General features: G+C 30.7%; 1 protein-coding gene across 1 annotated transcript; it reads left to right on the top strand.

Annotated features, from left to right (window-relative positions):
• On the top strand, positions 1-11,405 carry LOC148276507 (solute carrier family 35 member E1 homolog). The gene is made up of 5 exons (XM_088234156.1): positions 1-341; positions 6,209-6,417; positions 7,212-7,337; positions 8,329-8,568; positions 10,371-11,405. The coding sequence occupies exons 1-5, from the start codon at positions 17-19 to the stop codon at positions 10,584-10,586; spliced, it is 1,116 nt and encodes a 371-aa protein (XP_088090282.1). The 5' UTR covers positions 1-16; the 3' UTR covers positions 10,587-11,405.

Genomic DNA, 11,405 nt, shown 5'->3' with positions numbered 1-11,405 from the left:
ACATTCTCTGGCCAGCATGGCGGACAAAAAGCAGGCTAGGGAAGGTCTTACGGTGTTATTTCTTTGTATTATTTGGTATGTTGTTAGTTCCAGTAACAATGTCATTGGAAAAATGGTACTTAATATTTTTCCATATCCGATGACTGTCACAATGGTGCAGTTAGTATCCATAACAGTTTATAGTGGACCATTTTTCAATCTGTGGGGTGTACGTAAATATGTTGATATCTCGTGGAAATATTATATGAAATTAATTGTACCACTCGCTTTTGGAAAATTCATTACATCAGTATTTTCCCATGTGTCTATATGGAAAGTTCCTGTATCCTACGCACACACCGGTAAGGATATTTCACTTGTGTAAATTGCCTTTGACAGCATATGTGTCAAAATGACAGATGGCAACTACTTTCACTACACTGTTCACGATTTTATTTTTTGGTTGTGTGCTTTAGACTGAATGCGTAAATTCACAAATGCTATTAAATACAGTATATATTATACTGTCTTCGGAGTATTTTAGGTCTTTCAAGGTTAATTTTTTTCAGCGTATTGTCAAAATTCGGAGTTATTTTTATCTATTTTTTTTTTAAATGACGTAGTCGTGATGTATGTATATACATCAGTATTTCAATTCTTTTTTTCGTATAATTAATTCAAATTTAATACTATAACCTGGGAATTACTTTTATGTATTTATATAAGCGAATAAGTTACGATATACTTATCTAATTATATTTATTCATGTATGGGTACTAACTAATGTAAAATATAGAATTATACTGATATTAGTTTAATATGAAAAGTAAACTTATGTTTTGATTTTTTATTTGACTTCTTGTACATAATGTATGTTGTGCATTGGCGGGCTTATTGTCAAATGCCGATTTCTTTCTACCAACCAATAAAATAAAAGTGTCATTTATATCATTTAAATTTTGAAGAGTATTTGAATAAAATTAAATATGTATATAAATTGATTAAAATCTATACTGTAATTCAATGAAAAAGGGTAATACAGAGAGAGGAAAGGGAGAGAGATTAAGGAAGAAGATGTTTCTTCAGCCGTGACTTAAACAGAGATACTGTAGAAGCGTCTTTGATAGTGGACGGGAAATGATTCCCCAGTGGAGCCGCATGGACACTATATGACTATATGAGTAAGAGAAGAAAGAGGCATTGTGGATGAGAATTAAGAAGGTGCTTTAAAATTCCTTAAATTCGCTTTAAAATTTGTCACGAGGTTTACTTATAACTCAAAATTATTTGACTTTACAACAAACAAACAAACAAACCAACCATCCCAGCATTTCGCTGTGGGAGTAGGCAGAGAGGATAGAAAGCCACATCACTCAGTATGCATACTAGAGGTGGTAAAAAAAATGTAACTGCTGTTTTAAAACAGTTACCCCCCCGGAAAACCTAAAACAACTTCACAAAAATAAATTAATTTGTTTAAAAATAAAAACTTAATCACCAAGCGCAGAAGTAAATAAAAAAACATTTCACTTCGCGAAATAAATTCAACGCCCTGCCGCACTCCGTACCGCGCTTTGCCCTAACTTCTAATCTTTATACATAATACCTACCTACTCGTATTATAATCTCCCAAGGAAGAAGTACATACACATATACGCATGAAATCTCCCTGGTCCGTCTCCACTCCACCCTACACCCGCGCAGTCCCGTGCCCTTGTCCATCCATATCTTGAAAACGAAATTTTAAACAGCAGGAAGTTGTTACCGTTGTAAAAGAACTGAAGGTGTTTCCACAACGGAGTAAAAAATTAAACAGTATTATAACTAGTTGTAACCTTTAAGACATTAAAAGAAAATGGGAAATATTCACGAATTGAAAAAAACTGTGAGCCTACACTGTTTAAAAACAACCGTTTCAAAGAAACCCAGTTTAAATTTTGCCGGGTGTTCTTTTTAAGTTTTTGACTCATCCATCCAGACTCCATACAATATTATCAGAATTTACATACAGTAATGAGGCACTTAATCAGCTCGCCGACCCTGCTGTTCGATCCTTTTTGATAATAATTCATAATTATCACATCATAAACACATTTGCCTTGAGTAATGAATACCATATTTTAAAAAGGGTTTGTATTTTATATGATAATACATTGACGAAGAAAAAGAATGCCAAGTTTACTTAGTGGCTCAATTTTAGTGTAAGCTCTTTAAAACTTTTTCATAATCATTTATGATTATTTGCAGCTCATAAACGCAATAGATGAAAACAGTTGTCGTGACAGGCGTCATGGCGCAGTTGGTTAGACGGCCGACTGTGAAACTGGCGTCGCGGGTTCGATTCCCGCCAGTTGCAAAAGAAAATTCCCTTAAAGATTTTTTTCTCAATTGGTCTGGGTGTTGTAGTGAAATTTTCATTACCTGCTTCCATATCCCCTCTTTCCCACCTGCTGACAAGCCTCTCAAATAGAGGCTTAGCGGGTTATTCCTTTTTTTTTTAAAAGTTAAAAATTTTTATTTATTAAAAACAATATTTATAATTTAGCGTAGCGTTATTCAATAAATTTTAATGTAATTTAATACACATATAATTCAAATGAAAACATAATTATAGGTATAAATGAAATGACATCTTGTGAATTTAAAGGTCTCTATTTGAATTTAATAACAGTTTTAAGCTAAAACATATTAATGTTATTCCATAAAATAAGGTTCCTCTAAAATACATTAAATAATAATTAAAAAAAATAAAAAAAGTTTTATAAAATTAGTTATTTTCTGTTTAATAATTAACAAAAGTTAAGCAACTGAAAAAACTTTCATTTTTCTTTTTTTAAATATTTTTATTCATAAAATAATATTAAAAGCGATAAGATTTGATAAGACCTGGATTTCACTAATCTAGTGTTTTTCAACAACACAAACAAAACTGTTATTTTTTAAACGTCTTCTAGAAACAGCATAATTTGTAAAACAGTAATTGTTGTTGCTACTTTTATAAAAAAAAAAAACAAAATGCCCATCTCTACTGCATACACGGACCTTGCTTCCTACATCGCCACGTCTTTCTCATAGATCTCCTCACGCACGATTATGGTAGTTTTTGACATATTCCTCTTCAAGTATTTATCGAATTTGGTCATGCCATGTCTTTCTCGGTTTTCTTCTTTTTAGGTATTCATCAACTTGTTCATCATAAATCCTTTTAGCCGTTCTTTTGCTGTGCATTCGGCTTTGCTATTAAGAATAATTATTTTAAAAGTTTTTTCGGATTAAATTAAATAATTACTTTAACTATCAGAGGTTTTTATTTATTTATATTGTTTATAGAATATCTAAATATGTAAGTGTTAACATGCATGTATTTGTTATCTTGTAAAAGGTCATAAAATACTTGTTTTGTGTTTACACTTCTTTTTTCTGTAGTATGGTACTTAATTCATATCTGCCAATAATTTTCTATCATAAGAACCATGAAGTACACTGCTTCAATCTTACAAACAATATTTAAAAATAAAATTTTTCATTATTTTTATTATTACTATTAAGGCTAGTGAGGAAATCATACAATTTTGCAATTTTTAATCGCCATTCTTTCAAAATTGTGCCTTTAAAAAAAGTCAGGAAATAAACATTAAATAAAAACAATTATTTTCTAAGGTATTTCTGATTATAAATGTACTACCTAAATATAATTACTTTTCGACTGGCAAATTACACCTCTTGAAATATCGACTAAGCTTAGGTACAGGTCTGTTAGCAAAAGCTGGCGCGAACAATACATTTACACATCGCACTTGTGTAGTATCTGTGAATAAGCGCATGGTATTTTATTTGATTTCTAAAAAATAAATATTAGCGTTCTTATAATTAACCCAAATATTTCAATTTTGGTGGGCATTTTCAATAAGTTGTAAATAACTCACTATAAGAAAATGAAAATCAAGTTGGGTAGAGGGCAACACTAGCCACGGGACCACAACCTAATCTCATGACATCGTACTCCATACGCATTATGAAAATGCTCTTTGTCTCTACTCTTTGAAAATTCACTCAGACACGCTTATGAGTGTGACAAAGACAACTATAGCTTTGTTTGCTGCTAATGATATGATTATAAAATACTTACAGTTTGCTCCTGCGTTTGTCCTAACCGATCAGTAATCGCTCATTGGTCAACCGATGCGAACTTTAATTTTTGTGGGCTGTGTTTACTGTTTGTTGGTTTAGTGTAGAATAAAATGTAAAATGAACAACAACAAACCGTCACTGTTTCTCCGTAAGGATAGGCAGAGTAGATAGAACACCATATCACTCTGTCTTTGCCTACAGATCTCTCTTCCTCTACATTCATACATCTTCTCATGTACATGTGCCGATTATTCCGACTTTTGACATGTCCGTCTTCGAGCATTTGTTGAATTTGGTCATGCCTTGTCTTTCTCGGTCTTCCCCAATTTCTGCATCCATCAACATTCGCATCCTAAATCTTTTTACCTGTTCTTTCGCTGTCCATTCGCTCTATGTGTCCAAACCAATGCAAAGCTCCTTTCTTAATTTTGTTGATATTGCTTATCTCAGCCTTACATAATGTACGGATCTCGACATTTGTGCATCTATCATACATAGTTTTACCACACATTCGCCTGAGAGATCACATTTTGACAGTATTTAGCCTACTTTCATCTATATTTTTCCAAGTCCATACTTTGCTTCCATTCGTCAGGGCCAGCATCAGGACTCCGCTGTGAACTGCTAATTTTGCCTCATGCAACAAACCTTTATTTACCAAGGTTAATTTAAGTCCAGCTTTCACTCTGTTCCTGGCACTCACCCGCCTTTCAATATCTTTCTCAGTCATTGTATCCCAAGTAAACATACTTCCCAGGTACACAAATTTCTCTATCTGTTTTAGTTTCACATTTAGTTATACTTTCATTTCTTTCAAAAACCATCGCATTATATTTATCGACATTCATCAGCAAATCGCTTCCCTTGCATACATCGTAGACTTTTGTTATCAGAAATCACAGGTCCTCTTTGTTGTTAGCAAGAAGGACGGTACCATCAGCATACAAGACATTTGACGGTTAAGTCATGACGTGAACGGAAACCAGATTTGTAAGGATCAAATAAGTTGTCGCTAGTTAAATAATATTAATTTAATTAATTATAATATATTTTAGTTTAATTAGTTATAATATATTTTAGTTTAATTAATTATAATACATTTTTATTTAATTATAGTTAATCACTCTGGGATGCTAAATTATGTATTTAAATAATCGGATTTTTATGTTATCTATAAGTGTGTATATATTTTTTTTCTCCAATACAACATGTTTTATGCATTTTATTTGCACCGTATAAAATTTTATTACAATGAACACAAAATATTCAATAAAAAATGTACTCCGATGAAAATAAATAACCATGTTATATTTTCTTGACCCATTACTTATTCTTTCATTTACACAATCCCCTAATTTCTAATCCAAGAGGGATTTTAAAAAACATAGCACATTTGGTTTAAATTTAATATTACCTTTTTTAAATCAACAGCCTGTAGATTTTAAATGCGTTCGTGAGTTACGTGAACGCGCCACCACTTGTTAATTGACCTGTACATTGGTAAAGACAAAGTATTTAAGTAAAGTTTGTTCTAAAAATTTGATGGCAATAAATTGGACAGGAAAGTTAAAGAAAAAACTTAAATTTTGGTTTTTAAAAAGAAATAATCCATCTATGTGTTAAAAGCTATTATTTTTTTTAGCTTTCTCAGTTAACTTACCAAAATACGCACCACAAATATTAACATCTTAATGTAAAAACTAACTATGATAAATATTATTTTGTGCTTTAATTAACAAGATTTTCTGCTTCTAAAACCTTCTCTGATTCGTGTCTAATTGATTGGTTGGAAAACAATGATGCAATAGCCTTTTCAAAATATTTTATGAAAGTCCTAAAAGTTAAAATTATTATAATTTTGTTACACAAATGATAATACTTGAGCTCTTGTAAATATGATACATTGTTAATTTTTGAAATTTAATCTGTGAGTGACATGTTTTGTTTATTTCAACATTGTTCCGACTATTCAAGCATTATTACTTATTTTTCTATCAATTGCTAAATAATGTAAAGTTAAGTGCTGGACTCTATGTACAATATCCAAAACCTTGTACTCGTTCCACATTAATACTATTTTTTATCAATTGATTTTCAGTAAAAGCCACCATGCCTCTTTTTACTGTCATATTGGCTAGACTAATAACTGGAGAAAAACAAACATCTAAAGTTTATCTTAGTTTAGTTCCAATAATCTTCGGAGTTACTATAGCCACTATGACTGAACTATCTTACGATGGCATCGGGTTGATTTGTGCACTCATTTCAACAGCTGGGTTCTCACTGCAACACATTTATTCTAAAAAAGTAAGAATGTTTCTTCTGTTTTTATGCTTATATGGGATTTGCCTGCCTTGATTGAATTATATTATTAATTTTATCTAAGAAAAATATTACAATATACTATTACAACATGCATTTTGTGTAAAACGATTTTGTATACAGTATACATACTCGTACATCTAGGTACTTACTGCCATTAGTTTTCTTTATTTTTAATGTTTTGCCTTATTTTGCATCATATTAAAGTATCAACTGAGAATTCAAATTTGTAATTATGGATGGCCACTTTATTTTAAAGACGTTCTATTCTTTGAAATGGGGGGTCAGTGCTATAAGCTCCCGACATCACTGTGACCTGCGAAGATCTATTGTAAAGGTTCCTGTGATGAGTTCTCACCCTGCAAGCCCAGTCTTTGAAGAGCCTGGCTGCTGTATGGGTTGGGGAACGAGAATTCTCATTTTGCTAAATCTCCAACTCCAAGCTCATATCCATAAATTATCACACTGTTAGGTAGAGGGCGAGCGCTATAACACCCTCAGGTTTAACCAGTGGTCCTCCGAGGACGGGGCTTCTTTTATGGTATAAAACATCATATTCACATAGAATGTGTATGGGTGTTTTTTCATCTGCACTGCAGTAAATATATATGGAATTGTTGGTTATATACTATCATATTTTTTATTCGATTCAACCCCTTAATTATTTTATAAATGAAAATTGTAACATTGTTTGTAGCTTTATTTTACAAAAAAAATAGGTTTCTATTATTTCAAAATTATTTTGTTTACTGTCTACTTAATTGTATTTTTATTAAAAGGTTCTCCAGGACACAGGAATCCATCATTTAAGATTGCTGCATATTCTTGGAAGATTGGCACTGTTCCTCTTTCTTCCTGTTTGGCTAATATTCGACTTTTCAAATGTTATTAAGGATCCTCTGCTTGTAAGACTTTAATTTAAATATTAACAGCTAATAAGTATTATTCTTATTGATTTCTACAGTTATTGTGACCAAAAAATAAATCCAACTTTACTAAAAATATTTTTTAATTCATCAGCATTTTATGTTTAACCAATTTGGAAACATAACATATTAAAAATGGAATATGGAAATCTAGACACTTACAGGGGTTGTATCCTGTCATTGGCTGGTTTCACTGATCACTTTACAAGGTCCCCATGTCTGTTGAAATATATCTAAATCTTTACTTGTACATTTTTATTCTTGCACCTTGCTTACAAACTTTATTTATTACTTTTTAAAATAATGTACTTTACACTTGACATTTTTTAATAAAATAAATATAATTCTGCCTTTTGATACAGGGTATAATTATGGATAGCTTAAATACCGCCATTTTTCTGAAAATCAACTCAAGTACGCTGATGTCTCAAAGTAATAATTCACTAGAGAAGCCCTTTAGCTCTATAACATAGAACAAAGGCATTCCAAATTTTTGTTTGGTTTTAAATGTGATTTTCAGTTTAACAACAGATGAGTAATGGACGTTTTCAGTTTGCGCTTGCAATTCTCAACCCGAGAACCTACGGCTCGTTGTATTGCTGTAATATGTTTCTAACTCTAAGGCTAATGTACAATATCTAATATCTTGTACTCGTCCCACTCTAATATTCTTTTTTTATCTATTGATTTTCATCAAAGGCTATCATACCCAAATGAGTTTATTTAAAATATTTTAATAAAGATATAGAAAAGTTTTTCAAAAGTAATGGAAAACAGTAAAAATTGAAAATGACATCACAAGCGACTTGTGATTGGTTATTACAGATATTTTGTACTGCTGTTTTTCAAACTGGAACAATGGAAAGTCATAAGAATACCACTGAATGCTCTTCATTAATTTCTCCATTTTTTGACGGAGTCTACTGTCTCATATTTACATTTATTTATAAAATTTCGTTTTGTGTTTCAGAATTCTGGATCAGCTAAAGTCATCGGTCTTTTATTTGCTGATGGCTTTCTATGTTGGGTACAAAATATTGTTGCCTTTAGTGTAATATCATTAGTAGCACCACTGACTTACGCTGTTGCTAATGCATCCAAAAGGATATTTGTGATTGCTGTCTCTTTGTGTATACTAGGAAATCCAGTAACTACTATGAATATACTTGGTATGTTGCTTGCCATATTGGGTGTCCTTGGATACAATAAGGTAAATATTTATTTAAAATTTCTTGCACACATTAAATCAGGAGGTAATCTTCAAAAATGCTCATGTCCACCTTTGTTAAAATTTAGTAAATGTGACTTTTAGTTTCTGAAGTTTCTATTTTGAAGTAGAACACTAAGGGACTTGACCAAATTTGAAATTTAGCAATTTAAAAACATTTCATTTTTGTGCAAATAGATGTGATATCGTGATACATTTAATGCAAAAGCGTTGCTCTAAAATAAATGTACTCTAAAATAAATATTCTGAAAAAAAAACAAAAAAACTCAATTTTGGACTTGACCATTTTTAAAGATTACCTCCTGAAATATGTTTTTCTTTGAATGATCAAAGTAATTTCTTCTATTTCTGAATAATTCAACTATTCAGTAAGATTTTTATAAGAACTGTTATCACCTGGTTTAATGCTACAAAAATGTCACCATAAATTCAACAGATAATTTTTTATTTTATTCATATAAATACATACATATTACAAAAAAATATAATAATAACGTATTCCAAACTCTATCACGCCAAGGGCCCTGTGTTAAGTTGGGATACAACATAATGGAAAGTGGAAGCACGTACATATTAAATAATAGCAAAAATAAAAATGAAATATTATTACATAAACATACATATATTTTAAAGGACATCTGGACAACACGCTTAATAGTATATAAATCTATGCAATATCTCGCAGCAGTCTCCTGCAATGGTCTCTTCCCTTAGACAAAAAGAAGGATATGAGGAAGCACCAAATAATTTGAAAGCATGCCTGGTTTGTCTTGATATATACAACTTTTAAAAATCATAAACATTAGGCAGAATGATGAATGTTGCACAGCGTGTAACAAATTCACTTAAACCATCCTATAACGGGTCATAAACCTACATTTCCACATTGCCCAGTAATTTTACTCGGTTAAGATATCTATCGAAGTTAAAATTCTTCTTCAATTATTATAAAAATAAAACTTTGTTATTAGTGTTACACTATTCGTATATAATAATTTATAATGTTACGAAGTGAATGACAATTCAATGAATAATAATTCTTCTTTCTTGAGTTATCAGTCCCTAAAGATTTTAAATATTTAGTTTACTAGAAATTTACTTTAGTCTTAAAGTAATATTTTGCTTGGGGTTATTAAAATCGGATTTTAATTATTTAAATTTCCAACTGCATCATAATATAAATTATTTAATTAATTAATATTTGAAGCACTAACTTTGTCATTTTCCACGTCTAAAAAGCAAATACTCAATAACTTTTTAAACAAATGAATATTTTGATTCACTTATACATATTCACTTTCATATTACTATTCCTCTCCTCCACTTCATTTCCTCATCCTCAGCCTTCTTGCAGTGCTCTTCTTTTATTTCCTTGTATAATATTTGTATTTGCTTCTTAGTGTATAACATGTTCTACTATTATATTTCTGTTTGTGTAAAACTTTAAATGGATTTACGTGCTATTTTTAAACTTATTTATATAATTTCTGTTGTTTTTACAAATAAAAATAAAATAAAGAACCAGGTTGTGATCCATTGGCTAGTGTCACGGACTCACGGATCAGAAGTCCGATGTTGAAATCCCACTCCACCGCAACCTGATTTCCATTTTCTAATTGTGAATAATTTACTACTCATTACAAATAGCTTACTAATATTTCTATATAAAAAAATATAAATAATATATTAGAATGTTAAGTCTAATGATAAATGGTATTAGTTTATGAAGATTTTTTTAGACCATGCTCAAAGAAGAACTTTATTTATCTTAATTTATTTTGTAGGCAAAATATGACCAGAGAAAAGACCAAAGGAAAACGCCAGTATTACCGCTAATTCAGAAATCTACGGAACATCCCCTAGTTAGAAGTTTTAATATAGAAAAATCAGAGTACATAAATGGCTCTCTCCGAAATGGGTATCACCTCATACCGGCAGATACTTCACCACATATATCAAAAGAACTTTCAAAAACTCATAGTAAATTATTATTTGTATAACTTAAGTCATAAATTCTTTTTTAAATTTTGTATTTCTTTTCGTAGCCAAGCTACCAATGTGTAAATATTATTTTCTCATTAGTTCCAAAGTCTTTGACTAGCTCTAAAATTATTTATAATAATCATATCGAGCCGTGAACGCAAAAACATTCCAACTGACAGGAACAATATTTTACTGGAGAATATTTTTTCTTCTAACTATTAAGGAATGTACTTTGAGATATTAATAAAACAAATAGTCCATGCAGAGTTTGATTCCCAAAGTGTATTCCTTTTTAATTGAAAGGAATAAGTGTTCTCCTGTAAAAAATCATTTTTGTCTGTTACGATGTTTTGGCAATCATGGCTCGATATGTAAATCGAAAACCATCACTAACATGATACATATTACATATTGATTAAGTCCAGGGGTGCTATTCTGAATCTTCTCTACCCCCTAAAGAGTGATTAATTTGGGGATTTTTATTTTTTGCATGCATTTACACGCTTCATATATGGCCACACTGATGATTAAACGTCAAATAAATATGAACACTTAAAATTAAACATGATTACTTTAATTTAGAACATTATTGCGACCTTAAGGCTGTAGTCGGGAAAAACGAATGCAAAATTAGGAAATCATATGATTTTGCCATTTTAAAACTAATGTTTTTTTTTAAATCGGGCAATAATAAAAAAACACGAGTTTCTGTTAAAAAATATACTTAAAAGTTTTATGTAACTAAAATATAATTACTTTTAGACCGGCAGATTACGCCATTTCAAATTTAGACTAAACTTAGGTATCTGGGATCTCAATAAAGAACTGAACAAAAA

This window comes from Micrasema longulum, unplaced genomic scaffold, assembly GCF_059751315.1.
Source record: "Micrasema longulum isolate JH-2025_06_02 unplaced genomic scaffold, ASM5975131v1 h1tg001208l, whole genome shotgun sequence".
In the NCBI taxonomy this organism is placed as follows: Eukaryota; Metazoa; Arthropoda; class Insecta; order Trichoptera; family Brachycentridae; genus Micrasema; species Micrasema longulum.
Note: the sequence above shows the minus strand (reverse complement) of the source record. Positions and strands in the feature narration are given on the sequence as shown.